This window comes from Sebastes fasciatus, chromosome 9 (genome assembly GCF_043250625.1).
Source record: "Sebastes fasciatus isolate fSebFas1 chromosome 9, fSebFas1.pri, whole genome shotgun sequence".
In the NCBI taxonomy this organism is placed as follows: Eukaryota; Metazoa; Chordata; class Actinopteri; order Perciformes; family Sebastidae; genus Sebastes; species Sebastes fasciatus.
The window spans coordinates 34,477,156-34,501,691 of record NC_133803.1 but is presented as its reverse complement, the minus strand read 5'-3'; the positions used below and the strand labels follow the sequence as shown (position 1 = coordinate 34,501,691).

The 24,536-nt window shown below is 41.9% G+C and overlaps 1 protein-coding gene across 1 annotated transcript in view; it reads right to left on the bottom strand.

Moving 5' to 3' along the window:
• Positions 1 to 3,007: 3,007 nt before the first annotated feature.
• cdh5 (cadherin 5) overlaps positions 3,008 to 24,536 on the bottom strand; it is a 40,134-nt gene continuing 18,605 nt past the window's right edge. The window contains exons 7-15 of the mRNA XM_074647391.1: positions 23,952 to 24,065; positions 23,637 to 23,779; positions 23,421 to 23,554; positions 20,580 to 20,689; positions 19,724 to 19,826; positions 13,577 to 13,707; positions 12,293 to 12,407; positions 5,372 to 5,504; positions 3,008 to 4,346 (exon numbers count right to left, since the gene is read on the bottom strand). Of these exons, the coding sequence (XP_074503492.1) occupies positions 3,953 to 4,346; positions 5,372 to 5,504; positions 12,293 to 12,407; positions 13,577 to 13,707; positions 19,724 to 19,826; positions 20,580 to 20,689; positions 23,421 to 23,554; positions 23,637 to 23,779; positions 23,952 to 24,065 (1,377 nt within the window). The 3' untranslated portion in view covers positions 3,008 to 3,952. The remainder of the gene's footprint in view (positions 4,347 to 5,371; positions 5,505 to 12,292; positions 12,408 to 13,576; positions 13,708 to 19,723; positions 19,827 to 20,579; positions 20,690 to 23,420; positions 23,555 to 23,636; positions 23,780 to 23,951; positions 24,066 to 24,536) is intronic.

Genomic DNA, 24,536 nt, shown 5'->3' with positions numbered 1-24,536 from the left:
AAACACAGGACTTTCACCCAGGAGAGAGCCGTTCGTGTCCCGTGTGAAACCAGAAGTAAACATTGACTTGTTACGTAACGTTACGTAAGAAAGTCCGCTAAGGGGCGATGGTTATTTATTCACACTTAACGTTGTTACGTTACTATCTTAACACAAACTATGATCTTTTTTCTAACGTTAAACAATCGTTTCACAGCGTTAACCACGTAGCATTGTGTGTTTCTGCGAGCGTGATAGGAGGCTGATATGAAACATATTTTTGATTCAGAGACATTCAACACATCCCGTGGTTTGCAGAAATGTACAATGCCAACATTTCTTCCAGCGGCTCCAGCGAGGTTGCTTAAGCACATAATCATCAGTGCAAACTTAAACAGAGGCTAAGGTTTTCTTCTTCCGACACTCGGAGCCAACGCGGTGAGGAGTTGCCTATCGTGAGTTTAAAGATTCACCTGTGGCTAATCATTATTGATTACTGAATGTTAGCGTTAGCTTCACAAACAGGATGATAACACCATTTGCGTCTGCAAAGTGTCTCATCGTTTCATCACACACATCTTTGTGCTCTGAAGTGTTTCTGCTCAGCCGGAGAACTCATCACCGCTCCGCATTGTTCTCTTCATCTTTTTTTCTTTCTGGGGTTCTTGTCATCCCGTGTTTCTCCTTGCCTCGCTCCCTTTTCCTCCTCTCCAAGGTTGTTTCCCACGCCGGGCTAACAGGAAGTTGAGCACAATGTGTTGGCCCACGGGAGAGATAACGCAGACAGGAAGGGGCGGGAGCACCCCAGATGGACAGGAAGTTGACTCCACTGTTTGGTTTAGCTGATTAGAGGACGGAGGGTGGTGGAGATACGCTGAGGCAAACAAGGAGTGGCGGAGAACGAGAGAGAGAAAGACTGAGAGTGAGGTGGAGGAACTGGCTGCTCTAAGTGTATATAATATATATATATATATATATGATCCCAACAGGAAAGCATTGAGAGGGCTTCCAGCTATTGTATTTTATCAAATGGCATTCCAAGGAGGCCGGAGCGACTTCAAGTCCAAACAAAACAGAATAAACAGGAGAATAAATAAACTATATTCTCTAAACTGGAATGAAATAATATTTTAAAAAACCAAAGGGACTGTCCTGAGGACACGTGGCTGTGTCTTCAGCAGAACAATGTGTGTCATTAACTGGACTATTTTAATAGCAATGGGCACCACTTTACTGTACTGATTTATACGTTGTCACTACTGACAATGAGTGACCTTTTACCTTGATGACCTTTTATAAAAGCCTGCATTTATACAATAAGCCAAAATGCCTGTAGGTATTGTCTAAATGTTACTCAGTCACTGATATATAGCAAATATAATATCTTTGCTCGACAGCCTTTTCCCAGATAACCAGGGGTCAAACAGTTCATGGGTGCCGTTGTTCTGCAACATGATCTCATCCCTACTTGTCTTATTTTGTGCTGAATGTTCACGTATTGTGAAACAGTGGCGGTTAGGTTTAGGAAACAAAACTACTTGATTAGGGTTAGAAAAAACCTCATGGTTTGGTTTGTAACAAAACCGAAGCTACCGACGCAACGTGGCGTCAAACTTAAAGTCGTCAGTAAAAATCACTCAACTTTTGGTTTCACACGGGACTCGTTTGACCAATCCACCACCCCTCTCTCCCGCCCTGAGTGGACTTTCTCGCTCTTTATAGGACGTCGTTGGTCTGACCGTCTAATAACGATGCAGTTGGGTTGACGTTGGAGTTAATTGAAAGCCCGGTGCGTTCAATAGGGGACCTTCTGCGTCGGTATCAAGACGCCGAGCGGTACTGCCCATGCGTTGGTATTTGACGCCCTGAGAGTGAAACCAGGCTGGAATATCACATCCTCCACATTATCAGAGTATAAACCAACCAAAGGGATCTTTCATTTAAATGGGCGTTAACAACCTGGCAACCCAAGTGAATTAAGAAAATGAACAATGTATGTGATAAACCACGCTAATGGGTCACTTCTTAAGCAAATTGGCCAAACATGTTGCTGCTTCTTAAATATATTTTTCAAGCAGCATCTTGGGCTTTATGGGATAAACTTTTTTGGACATTCATAGATAAAAAAATAATCAAATATGGAAGAAAATAACCACCAGATTAAAACAAGTTGACCTCATATTAATAATTGACAAATCAATAAGCCTGATTGTAAGATTGTACGATTGTCAGTCAAATGATTCCAGCTTTGTTTATGAATGGTCAGCGATGATTTTTGTGTCTATAAATATGCTAAAAATCATCTAAAGATTATCATAGTTTTAGATCCGAGGGTTTGTGACCTGACAGTAGCCATATAGGATGAGAGGTTAAAGTTATTCAAACCACCTCAGAGTCATCGCCACGGCCCGACCGGCTGCTCGGTGTTTCCTGAGTTGTTGAATGACTTTTTGTTCTAGTGGGCCTCCGAGGATTGAGCTTTCATCCCGACAATAACTGCGATGATAGGTTCTGTCAAACAAAACCTGGGAACATGCTGTAATTCTGTCTGAACAGCAGTAGTGTTCCTTTCCTTCCTTTCAGGCTGTCTGCTGTCGTCGTTTCTCTCCTCAGCGCTGGAGATAACTGAGAAAATAACTCATTCATATCAGATGGTTGGTTTCAGAAAACAGAAAGAGGATTTCCATCTTGGAAAAACTATATCAGGAAGTTTACAACTGATCTTAGGTCAAGAATTGCTGCAATATGTATATCAGAAAATAACCCACTGGACATCACAGGCCGATGAACTGCGTGAGTTTTTCCAGACGTGAACTTCCCTTAAAGACGACCCTGTTTAGTATTTCAGATGAAGCGAACACAACCGGCATCTCGCTGTGATCAAACACTTCAAAACCTCTTTGAGCAGCCACCAGAGTTTTAACTCAAAGTTTTTCACCTCAAACAATAAAACCCCTTCAAGCGATATCATATTTACAAATCAAAACCATCAACTTCAGATCAAAAATAAAAAAATAAAATCACCCCGTTCTCGCCGTGTTTATGGCTCTTTTGTCTAATATATAAAAAACAAACAAACATCAAAGTTCAAAAAGATTACAAGCCGTCGATATGAAAGAGAAGCATAAGACAGAAAAAGTATGGCAAAAATGCACAAGGAGTTGTTTTTACATGCACCATTTTGCATCCCCAGTAGGACAGAAATAATAATAAACGGAAAATGAGGAGTAACTTTTCGTAAGATATCATACAAAGCGTTGTATGAGGATACGTTGTGTGTTTAGTTGTCCAAATGTATTAATATATTCAGAAATATGCATCACTGGAAGGTGTATATGTAGATGAATATAGGTGCATACATATAACACATTTAAAAAAAGACAGAATACAAAATTCTATCTGCAATAGAGTCACTAGTGGTAAAAAAAGGGGATGCAAAATGGTGCAGCATAAAAGAGCTGAGACATGAATTGAATGCAAACGGACATAAGGAATATGGAGCAACATCGCTGGCCAGCAGTGACCTGATTAACCCTTCGATTATCCGCCGTGGAGCTTCATCTGATCGGACTTTCAGGTGGAATAAAACGGTTATGATGTCAGACTTCACACTTCACTGTGACGGAAATATAAAAAAGCATCCTCACGGTGTGGATCTCACGCTGTCACCAACAATCAATCCTCTTGCACATCTGTGAAGCAGTTAGTTCTCACTTTCTCCCGTATGGCGTCATGTCCTGGCGGTCTCCTCGGAGGAGGCGAAGGGCACCATGTCAACGAAAAAAGAGCTCTCCAAAAACCAAACCTCTTCTAAAGAAATGGACGGCATCAAAGCGCGGCTCTATGAGTGTGTGGATGTGGATATTTCCTGCATGCTTCTGGCTATGTGTGAGTGTATTTTTATGGCTGTTTTTCGATGTGTGTGTGTGTGTGTATTTTGGCATCGTATATGCTTATTAGCAGACGGTCTCCATCAGTACTGATGGTAGAAGTCAGGTGCATCCACGCCGTACAGCTCGGCCAGGGTCCTGAACCGCGGCCCCCAGTCGTTCAGGAAGTCGTAATCCAAGTTCGAGCCGGTGGAGGAGCTCCCCAGAGAGCTGAGGCTCCCGGCTAAAGACTCCGGTCCCTCGTAGCCGTAGATGTGGAGAGTGTCGTACGGGAAGCCGTCCCTGTCGTGATCCGCCTCGTCTTTCTTCACCTCGATCATCACGGCCATGTCGCCCTTGCACGCGGTGGGTTGTGCTGCGTGGTGTTGGGGCTTCTGCACCATGGCGTAGAGAGACGGGTGGGGGTGGGGGTGGCGGTCTGGGTGGCGGAGCAGAGAGCCGTCGTGGCAGGCGGAAGTGAGGATGGAGACATCGTAGCTAAAAGAGAAGAATATCAACTTATTAATAACTGGTGAACTCCTCATCTAAGAATGGGATCATGGGAGTTAAAGTCATATCAACCATGCAGGCTGTTCTCTTCCACCGTTCGTAGCTATACCTACGAAATGCAAATGCACCGTAATGTGTATACAGTATATCCCACAGAATTCATTTGTATGTAGGTCCACCCTATCTTTAAGTACGATCTTTCCTAAACCAAACTAAGTAGTTTTGTTGCCTGAACTTAACAAAGTTGTTTCCTCACAAGACGAAAGTTTATTTTGAAAAGACTTTGTAGAGATTTGTAGGTGAATAAAAATGAGGAATAACCTTTTGTAAGATATCATAAGAACCTCACGTTGTATGAGGACACGTTGAACCATGTCATGTCTGTTGTCAAACACAGACTCATATCAGTCCTAGATATGGCAACATAAGTAAAATAAACTAATCAGAGGGAATAAAAACATAGTCCAAGATTATAAAATATAATATTCAATCCTATTTCACATAACTAGGAAGTAGTAGTTTATCTTTTTAAAATTTTATAATTCAGAAAACCTTCAATCTAGTATATATATGTCAAGAAATGTCATTTATAATTTTACTTTCTTATCCATTCTTGACTCCAATGGTCACTACTTTACCCAGGACATCATGTCTTTTGACCGCATGCAGTATGGTGCAGTTATTATTGATAGTGTATAGGGATTATGTATGGTTTTAATACTCTTAAAACATACATAAGATTAGATTAAACTTTAATCATTTCTTTAGGGCGAACTGGGTCATCAAATTGACAGATATGGCAAAGACAATAAATATTGCAAATGGGGAGCGGTAATGGAGTGAACAAGTGCAAAATAAAGGCACATCGATAAAAAGGAAGGTATCAAATTTTTTTTCAACTATAACTCAAGATGCAATGAGGAGTCTGATGAATCGTGTCACGTATTTCCGTTATATTCAGGTTTTCTGATTAAAGGTTTATTAGAGTGTAGTTTTTTTCTTCATCTACATACCCATTAGTGTCCATCTCTCCTCCTCCCTCCTCATCGTACGTGACCAGCTGCTCGTGAATCTCTCCGCTGTTCTTCATACTGGCCAGAGAATCCTTCTGGTAGCGTTTCCTCATCACAAACAGGATCACTATGACTGAAAAACAACAGCAAAGCTCATTTTAGAACATGCAGAATAGCACACACAAGATGTTGAAATAATGTGCTCATAATAGACAACAAGGGGCAGAGGTTTACAAAACTGAACATGAGAATAAATGAATGTATGTAGGCCATATGTAAAAGAGTTTAAGTGTTAAAAACCCCTAAAGAAATGAGCATTTATTGGTAAAAATTGAATTCATCCACTATCGGATCGTCCTGCCATCGTTCCTGCTGGACCAACACTTCTATGAATTTTAAAAAACATGAGAGGAAAATTAGGCCACGACAACCGAAACATAAAAAAGAATGGGGCCAAGAAACAAGTGAGTGAAAGTGGAACGCTAACGAGGGATTGAGACTAGAAAACAGAGCGAGGATGAGGGGAGTAAATGAGCAGCGTTTGGTTTAAGGTGTCTGAGACGTTCGAGCCTCCAGCATGAAAACCTCAGATGAATCTGCTCAGCCAAGAGACAAACAGAGGAGACGAAAAGAGAGGGGAGTGAATAAGAAACAGGAAGAGAGATTCAGTAAATACGAGAGAGGGGAAGCGGGAATGAGTTTCAGAAAACAAAGTGAAGGGAGATGAGAGAGAAAGGAGAGGGAAGGAAAGTTGGACCTGGCAGATGATGAAGAAATAAACAACTTGAGAAAAGAGGGTGAAGAGGGGAAACAGAGGAAAGGAAGACAAGAATGTAAGGATAAGAAAATAAAATCATTAGAAAATTAACACTGACATCTGTTTATGTTAAAGTGAAAGAAATCGCTAGCATCTGCAGGAATTATGTCGGCGTAGCCACAAAATCCGCAGCGGAAGAAGGTTTTGGTAGTTGGACCTGTTCCCTCTGACAGTCAACACTAGTTTCTAACCAGAAACATGATCTTTCTCAAACCCTAATCAAGTTAGTTTACACCTAAACCAAACCTGAACCACAGCAGCATTCGATCAGACAGTCTGGTCTCACTTCCAGGCACAAGGGATCCTTTAATGAGACGCACAGGCCTTTCAACTAACTCCAATATAAACCTATCCGCAGGGCAGCGGACAAAGTGTTTAAGACCGGGAGAGGTGGTGGATGAGTCAAACAAACACAGGACGTATGTTACGTTACAGGCGTACTTATTTTGAGCAAAATCATAATTTGTTTTTCTAGCCCTAAGAGTCTTTGCACACCGGGGGTGTTTTTTAGTTGCACACCAATATATTTTTTTGAACACTGAACTTTTCTTCAGAACAAGGTTGATTTTTCCGAGCCGTCGCACCGCGAATAAAGTCATCGACGTTGTGTGGAACGGGTTGAGTTGCGTCTATATTTATGAAACTCAGAGGCTCCGTAGTCCAAACCAAAACCGACCAAACTCTATTACTCCTTTCAACCTTGACAAAGGCGGCTACCTTTCACAATAAAAGCCCTAGACATAAAATATTCGTATGTTCTGCATTTTTGTGTTTATTTGTCACCCCCCCAGCCCTCCCTCCCCCGGTGTGTAAAGGTCTTAACTCAGTATTTCTGTTGCATAAACCTAACCGTGACCGTTTTATAGCCCTAACCACGCGTGAACCTTCAGTGTCAAGATACTACGCAAAAGGCAACATATTAAATATAAATATATCCCTTTAATTTGTATTACATTTTAAATATGCTTGTGTAGTTGTTGTTGTTGTTGTTTTCACAATCTTGTGAGCACTGCCACTTTGTATTTCACTGCACATCCTGTATGAGTACGTGACAAATGAAACTCTTGAATCGTGAATGTTGAAATGACGGGTAGGAATGAGATCGCGTTGGATCTGAAAACAATTTTCTTTTTGTAATGTTCTGTTATATGACCTCGTGTATCTTCCTGCCGATAGGGGCGGTAGATCAGGAAACGCTCATATCTGTGCGTTGTGTGCAGTTACTAATGATTTATTTTGTTGTATAATGTGGAGAACATGTTGAAGATCTTGCACAAAGGTGGGAACATACTTTAAGATTATTGAGACCTACAAAGACCTCAAAAGCAGATATTGAATAACCGTGTACATATAGAAAAACTGGACATATAATACACTGGACAACAGGTAGACTTTGATTTTTGAGAACACTGATTATTGCATGTTCCTGTAACAAAGCAGAACTGGACATTCATCACAAGCAGTTCGCCTGGCTGATTTAAAAAGAGGCTGTGTGGGCAACAAGGACTGTAAACTTTAAACCTTTACATTAACAGTCAAAGTTATAAACATGTTTAAAATAATCACCACCAGCGGGCGGTCGTATAATAGGCCAATCATAATCATCAGTCATCATCATAAGGTGTGCATTGAAAGACAAGGTCTAAGGAATACAAGAGATGTTGACACTAACAGAGGCATAAACTATTTACAGGTTATATGAAAACAGTAAACCTGCTTCAAACTGCAGTTTTATAAAACCTTTGTTGCATTTCTTTTGTCTAAACTTACTGTCCGAGTTCAGAAATAAGATAAGAAAGTCGGGTAAAAGAAAGAAAAGTTCTTCTTGTTCTTGCGTACGCCATAGAGAGATGAGGGAATGAGGACAAGGAAGTCGGAAAAAGGAGAAGAGAAACAAATAAGGAGAGCCGTCAACGATTGAAGGAAGGAGGAAAGTGGAAGAAATGGGAGAAGTGGAGTCTGAGGAAATCAAGAGCGAGAAGAGACAGATGAGGAGCAGAAGGATCCGTCTGACATTAGATTAGGCCCCGAGCCTCGGTCCCGATATGAACCTCTTTCTCTCTCAGCGGACGGGCAGCATTAGCCATGCCTTTTAGTCGAGGGCGAGCGGGACTAATTTAAGTTTGCCTGGGAAACCAACAGATTAATCTTTTACAACACATGCTCTGCAGTTTAATAAGCTCTGGAGATATCAGACTTAGAGGGGAGAGAGAAAAGAGAGAGAGGGAGAGAAAAAAGAAGAAGCCCTTTTTCTTTGTAGAAAAACGACTGAGAAAATTCTTCTTTTCCGTCAAACCCGACTTCTTGTGAGAAAATGTGTCTGTGAATGGGGAGCGCGGTAAATTGCTTTGGGCCCTGGCAGATAATGACAAGTGCATTAAATAGTTAATCTGGCCTGCGTTGGGGGGTGTTTGATAAAGAGAAAGAGAGAGAGACCCAGAGGGAAAGAGAGAAGGAGGAAGAGAGAGATGAAGGAAAAAACAGAGGGGAAAAGGCGTGATAGTGAAGGAGTGTATTAATAGTTAATAGGTTGAGTGTTTGGCGGTGTTTGATAAGCAGACGGCACCTAAAGAGCTGATAAACTCTCCTCATTACCACTCCTATTCTTCTGCTGCTTTTCCCACAATCCTCCTCTTCTTCGCCATCTCTCTTCTTTAACCTCCTTCTGTCTCGCTCCGTCACTCATTCCACCTCAGTTCCCTGTCTCACTCGCCTCTCGTCTGTCTGACTGTTTCACCCCTCTCCACCTCCCGTATCTAAGTCGAGATATAACGTTTTTTTTCCATCTGTCACTCCGCCTCCGTCCCTCTTCATCTTTAAGTTCTTCTTCGCCTTTCTTCCTCGGCACTTCTCATCCCAGATCCCTCTTGTTTGGCCAACTATCTCTGACGTGCCTCTCATCCAACATGACAAGTGTCTCTTTTTTCCCCCAGAAAAAAGAGGGAGCAGGGGGCGAAGGTATCAAAGAGAATATTGAGCTCACAACCGCAGGCATTATTTCCACATCCGTCGCTGCATTATTCATAAAACCAACAACAAAAGGGAGGGGCGAAAGCTCCCCACAAAACACCAACATTATTTATCGCAAAAGCAAGGGCAAGTGTGTGTGCGCACACGCCCCCGATCACACAGCGTGCAGGCGTTCTGCATCCATCATTGATGCCGTCGTCATGAATTCCTCTCAGAGAATAAACCTCTGTGGGGTTAAGAGGGTTCGCTCGCACCTGTTTGTTAACAGACTGTACGACAAACAAGACTTTGATTCATCAATAATCAACATTTCCTCAGAAATGTCTGTTTTCCTGCTCTCTGTCACCGACTCAAACTAGGAACATTTCATGAAAACCTGTATATTAGTGTCTGATAAACCCTAAACAAGGAAGTGCTGTGTTTTATTTTGTCCTGCTTGTTTAGAATACACTTGATTGTGACTCAGATTTGTTTACTTCCAACAGATTTCCTACTTCCAACTATAAAAAAATCGAATAAAGTCAAGAGTTTACGACAGTTTAGGATGAAAATAAAATAGCTGTCCACACAATAAAACAGGAAGTAATGTTTTAAAAACGCAGCGTGGACGGTCATCACCTTCTCACTGAAGGTGGATATTGAATTAAACCCGTGGAGGTCAGGAAAAGACTTTCAGCTTCTAAATCACTCAGCTGTTGCAGCTAACGAGCCAAACTGATTAATGGTTTTAAATCATTCTGCAAAATGTTTTTGATTGTTCACTGATCTATTTATTATTGCTACGAGCTTTGCAGCATTGCATTGCAGCATTATTGTCATGGTTTGGTAACGTTAACATCAGGGGTCTCTGACTTTTTTTTCTCTGAGAGCTAATTCGACGAAATGAAAGTGTCCGAGAGCTCCTCATAGCGCCACCAAGTTGTTCATCATACTTTCTGTCTTACTTTCGTGGTCCTTTAATAACATTTCAGCCACCGCAGTCATCGCTTCTATTACAATCCCTCTATAGGTGAAGGGCTTTGTGTTTCATTAGGATGTGCTCCACTAAACGAAGCCTCTGCTGCAGCGTTGGCCTTCTTCGTCAGTTTGGTAAACAGAGACTGTCGTCTTTAAACCGTTGTTTTCAGCTCCTTTACGTTCTCCGTTCCTAAACTGCTACCAGCCGGAAAGTCCCGTGAAAAGTTGCAGAGGACTTTAGTGAAGTGGCGCTCGACGTTACATCTTTTACAGACTGACACGCTTTTACCGCAAACGAGACACACACTTGTCATCACCCATTCCTCATTAAAATAGTATATTTTTTGCTTTATATAGGCCTGGCTATGTTCTGCGGTCATTGTCAAATCTGGTATACTCCTGCTGGTCTGCTAACATCGCCTGATGTTACCGCGTCGCTGATGTCATGAGATTTGAAAGCAGCGCAACTTGTTTAATTGTCGGCTGATTGTCAAATAATAATAACCTTTAATGAGCCACTCAGACACGGGCAGCGAGCGAGCTACTTGTTGGAGACCCCTGGTTTACACTGAAAAAACACTTTTTTGGTGGAAGGATTATCAGACAGGCTGTTGTCAAATGGAACTATGTACACTCTCATCCAACACCCTGTTTTCCACATTCATACGTTTTACTGTGCTATATATGATCATCACACTATTTCATGCTTTGGCATTGTACATGCTAAATGTAAAATCCCCAAATCACTCGATGTGAACACAATTCTTCCGAGACATTTAGGTCGTATAAATGCACAGACACTGGGAATGATGTATATATAACATAAACTAGAATGAAGCCTTTATAGCCGCTGTAGGGGAATTTGCTTTGCACAAAGAGAATGAATATCAAAAGAAGGTCAAGAAGCACATGAAAGCACGTATTATAACATAAAGCATGAGCATCATAAAAACATCATGAAAGGCATCATTTGGGAAATCAATAAAGGACATCAGGTGCAAGTTCAAAAAAGTGCAGAGCACAGCAGGTATTAAGAGAGTCTGATATGTAGCATGCAAAGAAATGCAGAGGCCAATTGGTCACATGCAGTAAAACCAGTAATACTGATTTAAGATACGTGTCCACAGGGGCGTTTTTTATCGCGAGGGGACGCGACACTTCCCAACATTGGACGCTTGGTGTGCTGTCCCTAGAAACAAGGCACTCGGCTCCTGATTGGACGAACGCTTTCCCGCCGTTGGCTGCTGCTCCCAGCTTTCAAACCGGAACCAGTATGGAGGCTTGTTTGGAAACTTTCTTCTCTTATTTCACGTAAATAGTTCACTGAAATGTGTTTCTGAAAACATTTGAGGCGAGAAATAATCCATGAGGTTGATGAATCTGTCTTTATTTTGGATCGACAACGTTTTTTTTAAAAGATTATTGGGAGTTTGGAGAGGCGGAGAGTCGCGTCGGACACCTGTGATTTGCATAAAGTAGATGAGCCCTCAACTTTATGCAAATGAGGAGCGGGCGTCGTGACGCCTAGTCTCTCGAATCGCGACGCCACGCTACCAGAATGCATTGCGATATGGCTGCTTACATAGACAATGAATGGGGGCGTGGAAAGCACGGAGGCTGTGGACACGTACCGTTGGCATGGCAGAGATATTGTCTTTATTATTCCATGCATTCTTATTGCTTGTCAAAACCTGGTGCCTACATTACCCACAATGCAACTTGATCACTGGCTAATGTAGCCTCGAGCATCTAGCAGAGATGAAGAGCAGAGATGAAGAGTAGAGATGAAGAGGTCTGGTGAGCTCACTTCTCTCTAACTTGTAGCCCCAACTGACGCCGACTCAAGTGACATCACTTGAGGCAATATATTATCTTTAACACAGCTCCCTCTGGAGTCACAAAAGGCTTTTTTCACACATGCCTTGTTAACCCCCCCCCCCCCCCCTACACCTGGAGAAGACTTTGATGTGTAGAACTGTTAGAGCGTTTGAAGATGAAAAAAAATGGACACCAAAAACAAAAGTTCTTCAGGCAAGAAATATAATATCAAGAAGAAAAGTTTAGTTCCACCCTGATGAGAACCAGATGTGCAGAAAACCTCAGCAATGAGCGTTTCCACCAAAGATGGAGATATAAAAAAGGAAAGAAAGAGAGGAAGTAAAGAGAGTTGAACTCACCCAGTATGGTCAGTATGCAGAGCAGAATGGCTATCAGGGCATGAACACTGACTCCCATCCTCCGAGCGCCAGCTTTGCACTGCGTAGGAATCCGCCTGGCATCACACCGACACGACTACAACAGACGGTACAAACAATAACTACATTTACTACAGTACATTTAATTAGTGAAATGAACTGATCTATTAAGCAGGGTTCATTTACTGTATGTCCATCTAGACTATACACTGCATGTTATTGGATATTCTGAGTTATACTGTATTCAAACTGGTGGTTTTACATACATTTTGCAATTCAGCCATGCAATCATTTAAAATAGTCTGTGCTTTACCTCGTACAACGGTTCACATAATATCTTACAAAAAGTTATTCCTCATTTTTCGTGCGTTCTTCTACGAATGTCCAGCAACACGAGCGTTACAAGCAACAAAATTACCCGGTTAGGTTTAGGAAAAGATTGTGGTTTTGATTAAAATAAGAACTTTTGTTATGTAAAATAACTACGTTTGTTAACTTGCGTAGGTGGCGTTTGTTAAGTATGCAAGTTACGTAGCAAGCGGTCGGACGAAGTAACAGCGGACTCCTCAGTGAATGTCCCGCGACCTCCTTCCTACACCAACTATGTCGATCTTTATGCTACGTCACCTGACTTCCTTAAGGCCCAGACACACCAACCCGACATCAGAGAACTAGCGGCAAAGAAAGCCGACGGTTGCGTCGCCTCACGTTGCCTCACGTCACGACAAGTTGCATTTGAACACACCGCAAAGACTCCAGCCGATGGCCAGTTAGCACGTACGTCCTGCGCCTGCGTGAGAGGAAATAACTCTCCACACCAGCAGGCGGCGGTAGTCTGCATTCATCATTCAAAAAGGAAAACAGGAGGAGCGAGGACGGCGGATATACAAGCTGTTGTTATGATGCGAACATGAAATAAAGCGACCATTTTCACAGCCTTCGTTTAAGCTGATCATCCATTCAGAGTGATTTCTCTCACTGACGAGCTCCGCCGCCGACTCAACATGCTGAATCAGCCCAAAAAACCTCCGACATGGGCAGACTAGATCCGACGGTGCAGGACACACCACAGAAACTAGGCTGAAAGACGCTCCAGACGGCGACAAACTGTCCGACGGTCGACGGTCAGCTCGGTGTGTCGGGACCTTTAGATGCAGCCATGCACATCCTCACGACTACGTGGTTTATATACAAATTAACATTACTTTACGTAGGTATAAGTTCAGAGAGTGAATGAGAACAGTCTGTACAAAACCACACACAGACCTTGATTGCCAGTTTGGTGATGCTGGTCTGGATGGGCTGCCCTCCGTCACTGATGCGCACGTCCACGCTGTAGTCTTTGGGGTCGTCCAGGCTGAACGGACCCTGTTTCACCATGATGTCTGCTGTGCTGTCTGAAGAAAGAAGCGTATAAATATATACACACCGTGAGTTTACAGAAATGACAACCAGCTTCACCTTCAACATAAATTTACCTTTCCTTTCTGCAAACAAAATCCATGTCTGATTTGTCTGACTCATCACTTTGTCTCTCTAAAGCGGATCTAATGCTCACCTGCTCTGTATATAGAGTCTTTAAAGTCTATTTATACTGCAGGCGTCTGTTCCACAGATATAAGAAGAAGAAGAACAGAGTCGTTACATGAAGGCAGACAGATCATTTGTGATTATCTGTCAGTTCGCTGCATTTAGGATTTGAGTCGGTTAGGATTATAGATAATGGCAGCAGCACCTTAAAAACCTGAAATCGTGGCCTACACGAGGCCAAACATGCATCACTGTACTGTTATCTCCTTTACAGATGTTATGACGACATGGCCTCTAATCATTTGAATGTGGTCAATTGGTGGCCAGTCAGGTTTTGAAAGTCAGAAGAATCAAACACACAATGAGCTCAAAGTCCCAGAGCACCAGAAGGGAATCAAAACCAAACAACAAAAAGAAGCCGAATTAAAGAGAAGCGAACATGTTGAGCAGAACAGAGCAACGTCTTCCCTGCAGGCCCCACCAACAATACAACCATTAGTCAATTCACCGGCAGGCACAAGTTTCCTGCTGAGACGACGGGGAGAGCCTTTCTCCACAATACCCCGCCGCTGGAGGAATGTCACTAACACAATGGCAGGAAAGACCTTTTGCGAACACTCAAACATACCGAGACACACTCCGACGCTCAGACAAAGAAACATACAGAAGAGCTTTGCAGGTTTAAGGGCACGTTTAAGGAAAAACAACCTGGCTGTTGCTGACATTTGCACATATTGGACTTTGAGTACAAGTTATATCGGTCTTGTGAAAGGAGTAATGCACTTGGCTCGACAATTTCATCCATCCTGAGATTCTGACGCGCTAGCCACACGCTAGCCAGCTGGGAAACATACTAGTCAGTCAAAATCACGTCCACAATAACCTTACAGGCCAACTGCCAGTCAGCGAGCTCGTTAGCTCGGTGGCCTACGGCACAAAGAGTTCACCGCTGGATCTCTCAAATCCTGTTGTCAGACTATCTGCATGTCAAGATTCTGAGTCTGACCCATTTAATGAAAGTTCAACATGTCTGACAGTCAAATATATAAAACCACGTCACTGTGATCCAGTCTCCATTGTTGTCTTCAAGACAACATGAAGGTGTGTGTGTGTGTGTGTGTGTGTGTGTGTGTGGGAGGACGTGAGTACAGAAGGAGTCTTAACTAACTGAATTAAAGATGAAAACAGCTCCTGTCCTCCCTTCATCTCGTCCCTCTCCTGCTCCTTCTACGTTTGAATTTGTCTCTCTGGATTTCTGTATTATTTCTCACTGTCCTCTCTATATTTTGTTTGTTCCCTCCATCTCTCTCCTCCTGCATCTCGTTAGTCGCCCTTCATCTCTTTGTTTCCCTCTCCTCCTCCTCCTCCTCCTCCTCCTCTCTGTTGTCTGTCTGGTATTAATGCAGTGAGCTCGGTGTAGCCGCCCGGTCTGAACACCGAGTCCTGTCGCTTCCCCTCGCTCTGCAGCCTAGCTGACTATTGTGTCTCTCAGCATCCCGTAATGAAAGCATGCTTGTTTTCTGCAACTTTTAAAGAGCCCGTAGTGGATAAATATTTTAAAAGCCTTCACTTTGCAGCTCTTGTTGCATGTCTGTGTGTATGTGTGGTAAGTGGTGTGAGGTGAGGAGCTGTCAGATGATTTTTGGGGGGCACAGGGGAGAACAGAGGTTCACACTGACAACCAGCACTTATCAAACAACCATCCACCTCCTCTCTCGTCCTTTTTGTCCTCCTCGCTCGTCCTCGTTCACTTCCCAATATCTCTACTATCTTTCTTTCCTCTTATTTTCTCTTTCCCTCCTCTTACCCGTTTCCTTTACTCCCTTTCATTTAAAGGGGCAGTATGTACGTTTTTACACATATAAACGTTTTGTGAACAGTTTGTAACCTAACCTAAAAAAAGAGACCTTCTGCAACTCTCTGTGTTTCCTCTATCAGCCTGTAGACTGCTGCGGGTCGTTTCTCCGGTAAAATCTAACGTGTGACGTCATGCACGCTCGTGAGTGCCTTTACTGTCTTCAGCTCCGCTACAGGGCTAACAGTGTGCAACAATAGCTAACGCTTTAGAAATGGAGTCCGCTAACGCCAACTAACGACCAGCCCCCACCACGACTCAGACTCCATCTAGTGAAGCCGTCTTGCAAAACAGGAATGTGACCGACGTCGGGGGGAAAACTAGGATCAACATCAGCCGGGTCTTTGCTTCATGGAGGGACCTTGGTTTGGTTTTGGGAATCAAAACGGAGCCCGAGCTGCAGGGCCAGCTGTAGCCCTTTTGGTGCCCTAGACGGAATTGAGATTTGGAGCGCCCCGGAGGCTTTCTTTCTGCGCACCACAAGGCTTGGACCTGATCATTATGAAGAAATAAAATGTGAAAAATACAATCGATATCTGCACCTCTTGACATCAGTCCGTCTAGCAATCTTACGTCCTGACCCGTCTGTTGTGATGTGCACGGCACCGTGCCCACTAACCCCGGGCCCCCAGTGCACACAGGTACAGTGTGGCATTCAAGTGCAGCCGGGCAGATGAAAAAGTGTGAGACCGAGACTTACAGGAGTGAACAGTGTATTTCTTTCTTTATTTTGTTCATGTGTTAATTAGTTACCTCAAGGCGACCGTCTGTGTGGCGTACTGTATCTTTAAGCCTTAAGCCGGCTCTGCCGAGCTGGCAAAATCCCTATTGGACAGGTAAGCTAACATTACTGCCAAACATGTGAGATATACAGTCTAGTGATATTTGTGGTTTTAGCTGTCAATCACAGCGTCGTGTGTGTCGCCTCACTGTTTTGACCGATGCTCGCTCGCGTCTACGTAGCGTGATCATTTCTCTTTCTTACATAGAGTCCCTTTAATGTTTCTGATGTCATCTCTCCTCCATTTATCATGTCTTCATCTCCTCCATTTATCCTTCATCAATTCCTTCTCTCCCCTCGTTTATTCTCCTCCCCCTCTTTCCTGTTTTCTTTCTCTTCTTCCTCCTCACTAAGTATTCTTCATTCTGCACTCTCTCCTCATTCATATATTCTCTTCTCTTGTTTATCATTCTTTATGATTCCCTCTCCTTTATATCTACCTCCTCTCCTCCTCATTTAACACAGTCTCACTTCGCCCGTCTCCCTTAATCCCGATCTCTCCGTCTCGCCTCCTTTCATCTTTTCTTCCACCTCTGCCTCATCTGTCTTTCCTTTTGCTCTCCTCCATCTTTCCCTCTTCCTCCCCCCCCCCATCGGTTCAACATGTCAACCCCTCCAGGCACGAGCAGGGAGGAAATGGATGAGTTCATGCCTCTGTTTATCTTCCTTTCAGTACGTTTCAAGTTTCACTTAAATTAAATAGTAACACTTCACCTAAATCTTTCATCTGACTACCTCAGGCTTTCATCTATTCAGACTTTTAATATTTGACTAGAACAGTTGGTAACACTTTTCCTCTGGCTTTCATGTTTTATAACCCGCATGTGATGATCAAAAATGATGAAAACTGTTTTACTTGTGCCATTTTGTGTCCTAAGCTGAATAACCCAAATAAGGCTGACGTAACGGAGCGCCAACCTTTGCCTAAATATCAATGTCTGGATCAAAGCGAATGTCTCCGTCGAGTTTCACACCATCGTCGGAGTCACAGTCTGTTTATTCGAGCTGACATTTTCTAACTTGTATATTTATATCTACACATTTATACTCTCAAATGGCAACGGGTCTACCGACTGTAGACGCTGCTTTGAATTTAGAATCATCTTTTGGTAACAGAGAGCTCTCGTTTTATCTTGAGTACGGAGCTAACTGTGGCAAAGAGTGAATACAACTGAAATATAGAACACTATAGAACTACTGGGGGCGTCAAAGTTAACGAAACAATAAAGCATTAACACAAATTTGTTTTAATGCCACAGTTTTAAAGCTAGAGTTAAAATACTGGTATCATATGAATGTATAAAACCTGATGAATCCATCGGTACCAACCATGTCGCTTGTCTAGAAGGAAGTTAAATAACCCTCCAAACTGTCATGGCCATTTTCAAAAGGGTCCCTTGACCTCTGACCTCCAGATATGTGTACTACAATGTGCTGAAGGCAGAATCTCTGTTCACCAGCGTTTACAATGGAGGCACATAAATATGAGAAGAGGTGCATCGAAATATGGAGTCATTGCCCAATCTGAGTCCAAGACCTGCAAGAACCACCACATCTTGATTCATTTTTTTAGCATAAGATTATGCTCTTCTTTCCAATGCAAATCAACTCGTTTCTGTGATTTCCTTGAAGTGCAATAAAATAACGCAGGGTGGCGACGGATGGCCTAGATCAGCTGTTTCCACACACAGCTGGTTGTTTTTTATGAGCTATCAGGTAGTTAATTCAGGCTGTTCTCACACACCGTTCGTAGCTATACCTACCTAAAAGTAATGCACTGTAATTCACATGTATCCTACAAAATGAATTGGTATATAATCCATGTAATCGGTAACCAGGAAGTATAAAAAGCATTAAAAAACACTGGAACCAGAAGTGAAAGTTGACTTGTCATGTAACTCCCGTACTTCAGTTACTTCCAGAGTTGTTATTATTATTATTATTCCTAAGGAATCCATTGTTACCAACCCGATCATACTAGCTTGTCTTGAAGGAGGCTAAATAACGTCTTTAAATTTTGGAGAGGATAAACTGTCATGTCCATGTCCAAAGGGGTCCCTTGACCTCTGACCTCCAGATCAGTGAATGTAAATGGGTTCTATGGGTACCCACGAGTCTCCCCTTTACAGACATACCCACTTTATGATCATCACATGCAGTTTGGGGCAAGTCATAGTCAAGTCAGCACACTGACACACTGACAGCTGTTGTTCCCTGTTGGGCTGCAGTTTGCCATGTTATGATGTGAGCATATTGTTTTATGCTAAATGCAGTACCTGTGAGGGTTTCTGGATCAATATCTGTCATTGATCTGTGTTGTTAATTGATTTACAATAATAAATATATACATACATTTGCATATAGCGGCATATTTGCCCACTCCCATGTTGATAAGAGGATTAAATACTTGACTAATCTCCCTTTAAGGTACATTTTCAAACAGATAAAAAATGATTAATTGTGATTAAATATTTTATTAAAACCATACCATGGTATATTAAATTATAAAAATGTTAGTCTGTCTGTCTGTCATTCTAACGTTTTTGGTTCGTACTGAAATAATTATATTTTTCGGACAGATTGCCATGAAATTTGGCACAGATATGAACGGTGCCCAGAAGATCAATCATAAAGACGTTTCATCTGCCGCCCTGAGCACAATTCAATTATTCAGTGAAATATTTCAACACCTACCAGATGGCACATTATATACACACATGATGTATCCTGACTGATCCTCTATAGCGCCACCATGTTTAACCAGTAAAGCTTTTACATTTCAGCTGCTGCTGCTGATTGAAGTGTCTTTTTTGAGAATCTATTACATGCACATAATCATAAATGTGCATCCTCTCATGCACAAGAGCGGCCCTGCGTGTGGCATGTTCCTTTAACATCCTTAGCTGGGATGAGTTTAGAATACATAGAGAGTCATCTGCAAGTCCAACGGAGCCACTTGCGCTCATTATTTTCAATATTTGCTATTGTGCATTCTAGACAGCATTTACGGTCCCAGACGGGCACTCTAAATCCCCCCGTCTGGCTGAGAGAACCAAAGCATGCTTTGAGAAGTTAAAATAATTTCAACTTTCAGCAACAAAGCACTGAGCCCCTCAAATGGAGTTTTCGGCGGTTGCATAGCAACAAGTGCCGAGGCCAGTGCGCTTCCCGCGAGCGCCGTTTAGAGCAACAAGCAACGAGACGAGAAAAAGGTAAATATGTGCTCGGTGCACACACAAAGACTTACTGCCGTAGTCTCTGATGGAGAAGTTGGAGCTCTGACTGGCCAGGCTGAAGATGAAGGAGGCCGGCTGGTCGTCTTTATCTGTGGCTCGCAAGGTTCCTATCACCTGAGGAGAGATTACAAAATACAATCTAATTAATCCATCCTGGACACAAAACTCTGTTTATACCCAATTCAGTCTAAATGTATACAGCATATATTGTTTAAGAGTTTAAGTCATGTTGACATTTTATATTCATCCATCTTTCAAAGATTCTGTGTAGCATTCATCACATGACATTCTCAGGTAGTTAATCAGGCATAAATCAGCAAACAGTTAAAGGTACAGTGTGTAGCATTTGGTGACATCTAGTGGTGTGGTTGTAGATTGCAACCAACTGAGTACCCCTCCGCTCACTCCTCCCTTTCCAAGACTGCGGTAACAAGAGCCGCCGGAGTTCAATACTGTCGTAACGAACACTTTAGAAGCAACGGAAGTCAGGCAGCGGCTGACGGTACCACGGTTTTGCACTCTGCAGCTCTCGTTACTGCAAAGTAACCTGAAAGTCTCTCTCTAGAGTCAGTGTTTGGTTTGTCCGTTCTGGGCTACTGTAGAAACATGGTGGAGCAACATGAAGAGGACCTGCTCGTATGAAGGACTCATTCTAAGCTAATGAAAACACAATGATTCTCAGTTTCAGGTGATTATACACTAATGAAAACATAGCTGTTAATATTATATTCCATTTCTGCTAATAGCGCCCCTAAAATGTTACACACTGTTCCTTTAAGTGACTATAAGATCTGTAAATATCTATCTATTTTAACAATGGTGGATTCAGGTGAAATCCTGCTGTGATGAATGCTGCGTCTTTCTTACCGTATTAGTGGGGTCGTTCTCACAGACGAAGATCTCGTCCACAGTCAGTTCAGGCTTGTTGTCGTTGATGTCCTGAACTATAATGTTAACTTTCACAAATGACTCCAGACCTGCAGAGCAGAGACAGCAACACATGATTACCTCCAGAGTCACCGTATACAAGGAGTTTATAGCAGATCACGATCAGATGATAGAAAAAATGTACGCGCACGTGACTCAACAAAGGACAGGCTGGTAGAAATAACCCAGTAGAAAATACTGCATATTCTGCCAATGATTGGAATGGGATTGGTTGCTTCTACCAGCCTGTCCTTTGTTGAATCACGTACAGTATGCTCCGATGAAGGTCTGACAGACCGAAAGTTTGGAATAAAGTGGAATACTGCATAGATCTAAGTGTGCGGATATCTTTTCTATCATCTACTGGACTCATTGGTTCTTCCAGCACCTCAGCAAAGATGAAGTCGTGTGGAGCGGTTGTCGTCCTGCAATAGCAGATCGCGATAAAAAACACACAATAAGTTGATGGTGGTGAATTTCCACTATCCCGATAACCGTGAATATCGTCAGTGTCACATAAGTGACCTGAAAAAACTGTCTAGCTCGCTAGAGCCTGATTTAAAAGTACAGAAATGATCATGTAAAAAAGAACAGACTCAAAACATGTTGCTATTTATTTGTTTATTTATTTATTTGTTTATTTATGCAGGGGAGACATTATGATTTAAGATTTCCTTATTTAAGATTGTTCTATTGTTTGTTTTTCACTAAAAAAGATATTCACTACAAAAAGATGTGTGTCCTATTTGTGATGTCATTTATGTTAAATATTTTGTTTCTTAAGAAAATGTAACTAAGCTGATTCCAGTATGTTTTAGGAGTTTTTTGATTGATTGATTATTGGGATAACAATATAGTGAATCACTATTATTTTGACCAGATGATCACAACAGGACATGTTCATATCGTCCCATGCTTAGTGTGTGTAGTGATGGATGTTTGCTGCAGGAGCTAATGTTGTAATTTAGTACTGTAGCACTGACTGATCTTGTCTTAACGTCACAGTGTGCTGACAATGACAGTCAAAAGACAAAATGATGAAAATAGTCAAAAGGATATTTCAGCGACATTTCTGCCTGCAGGGATTCTTCAGAGCAAAACGTACTGTATGCTGGCGGATCAAACAAAATACTTTCATGTACATCTTATGATGCACTGTAATCTTATTTAACACATATGTGGAACTCAATGTAGAAGTGCAGAAATGCTTTTGGTTTATGAACCATTGAGACCCCTCAGATCCTCCGGCTCTTCTCTTTGAGTTGTTCCACCAAGCAGAACAAAAACATCTGGGGATGCTGCTTTCAGCCGCTGGAACAACCTTCCAGAGGAACTGAGAGGAGCTGAACATATTCATATTTTTAAACGTAAACTAAAAACCCATTTATTTAGTCTGGCTTTTATGTAGCGTTTTATAGTTTTAAAACTGTATCATTTTTATTTTTAATACTTATTTTATTTATCATCATCATTATAGTGTTTATTTCAATGTATTTTATTTAATAAACATTTTGTTGCTGATCAATATTATCTCTTTTATTCTATTTTATTTTATAAAAACATTTTTTATTTGAATACAATCTGCTTATTTTGTGTAGTTTCATAATTTTTTATTTATTTATTTTTATTTCGTTGTATTTTATTTATCTTTTATTATCTTTAATACCCATCTCTTATTGCTTTCTTATTCAGTGGACTTTCATATTGCTTGTTTCGGTGCATTAGTGCATTAATGCATCTCTAAATCCATTTTTAACACTATATTTTTGACAATCGTCTGTCCAGCACTTTGAACTGCATTTGACTTGTTTGAAAGGTGCTAAATAAATAAAGTTTGATTGAATGTTGACAGGAAATAAATCCTCCTGTTAAAACAGAGATTGTGGGACACAGGTGTGCCAACAGGAGAAAACAATTACACTGCAAATAGTCAATTATTCATTGTTTTATTTTGCTGGTCGCTCTATTTTCTCAATTTCTTTTTCTTTTTGTAAATATTCAGAAATCCAGATCAGAAGCATTATTTTTTTTAGCATTTTTGCTTCCTTAATTTCTTATTTTTCTCAGCTTTACTCAGCTTGTTTGTACTTTAACTTAAGAACGTAGATATGACAGCGATCAGCCGTGATACTGATCAGGTGTGTGTGGAACTGATTAAGGTCGAGTCCCTGAAAGGATTTCTATTTGTGAGCTTTTCTTTGGCCGTTTCTTCGTCACATTAAAGCAGCTTTTACACTTATTTTGATGTTTTGAATATTCATCTTTTGATAAATGTGTTCGTTCCTCTTGTACTGAGATTTTTGAAACTATCTTTAGTACAGTACATGTACTGTATATCGAGGACCTTGTCAAGCTCGGGGGACCATTGTGTTCCTTAAACATGGTGACAAGCCACCAAAATAGATCTCTGGATTTCATTCACCGCCGGTCTAAAAATATATAGTTTGGTTGGGAAGCTGCGAGCGAACAAAGAGAGCCCGCTAATGTGATTTTCCTGCTTATACTCTCTCCTTCCCGTGTGGGTCGACCAGGTGTTGAGGCAACGTGTTAAATCTATAAAATGTGTTACACTCCCATCCTTCAATAAATCCAGAGGAGCTGCTCAGTGAACAACGAGAAGAGAACACGCTGTCTTTGTTGGCCTTTCTAACTCCCTCTCTGTATGCACATTATTAGAAAACACGTGGTTTCAGTTATTCATCTGAGGTTCTATTGTTTAAAGGAAACAGGATTAATAAACGTGTGTGTGTGTGTGTGTGTGTGTGTGTGTGCGTGACGTACCACTTGGCTCCTCCTGTGCTTTAACTTGAAACATGTGTGTGGCCTCCAGCTCTCTGTCCAGCATCCTCAGGGTGGACAGCTGACCTGTGAACGGGTTGATACTGATCGGACAGTCCTTGTCTAGGATGGAGTACCTGAACGGAGAGAAAGCAGGAGATCAGTGTGCCGGATTAGCAGCATTATTTGTTCTTGTTAGACGTCTGCACAGCGTCCTACCGAATGCTCTTGTGGGCTCTGTCAGGATCTTTTGCCGTGATCGTTCCGATGTTGCTCACGATACGTTCTTCCACCACGGTGAACGTGTAGATGGGCTGAGAGAAGAGCGGCGCCTCGTCTACATCCAGCACCTTGATGTTTACCTGTCGGATAGCAGTCGAAAGACAGCTTGTAAATTGTGCGACATTTGGTCAACATTAAAGATTTAAATATGGCTTTAGTAGGAAATGAATGAAGAGCTGAAGGTGGTAACACCCCCTGGAGGGTGGAGGGTTAGGCTTAGAGTCTACAGATGTACCTGTGTGTGATATTTACCTGGGCTGTGGTGACAGCGCTGTCCACGTTGTCGGCAGGAAAACGCAGGTTTTTCAGGTTTTCTCGCACCTGGACGGTGAAGGTGTAGCTGCTCATCGTCTCGTAGTCCAGAGCCTGTAAGCATAGATTAATATAGATAAGTATAGTATAGATATAGAGTATAATTATAGATTAATAATTAGATTAGGATTTAATTTCATTTTGAACATAGACAACCTATTATGAGCTCTTCTCATCCTGGTTTATATGCTCAAATGATTTTATCCCTGTGGTGAGAAAAGTGAACCCCCAAAGGGCCAAAAAGGTTTAAGAACCGCAAAATAGAGACGGACTCCTCCTACCTATTGCACGCTAAACATTGTTTTATTAGTATGCTGTCAACAGATCAGTGTTTTCAGTTGTAGGTTACAATATTTAAAAGAGTTGCTCCGCTGGACTTCTAAGATATTTAGAGTTTGAATCCTGATTACACAACTAACCTCCAAGTCTCATTTCTATGTCTCGATCTGTTGCAGCTGTAAATCCTGAATGTCTCCGTTCTCTCACCAAAATGCAATAAACTCACTCACTTTCTCTCATTAACAA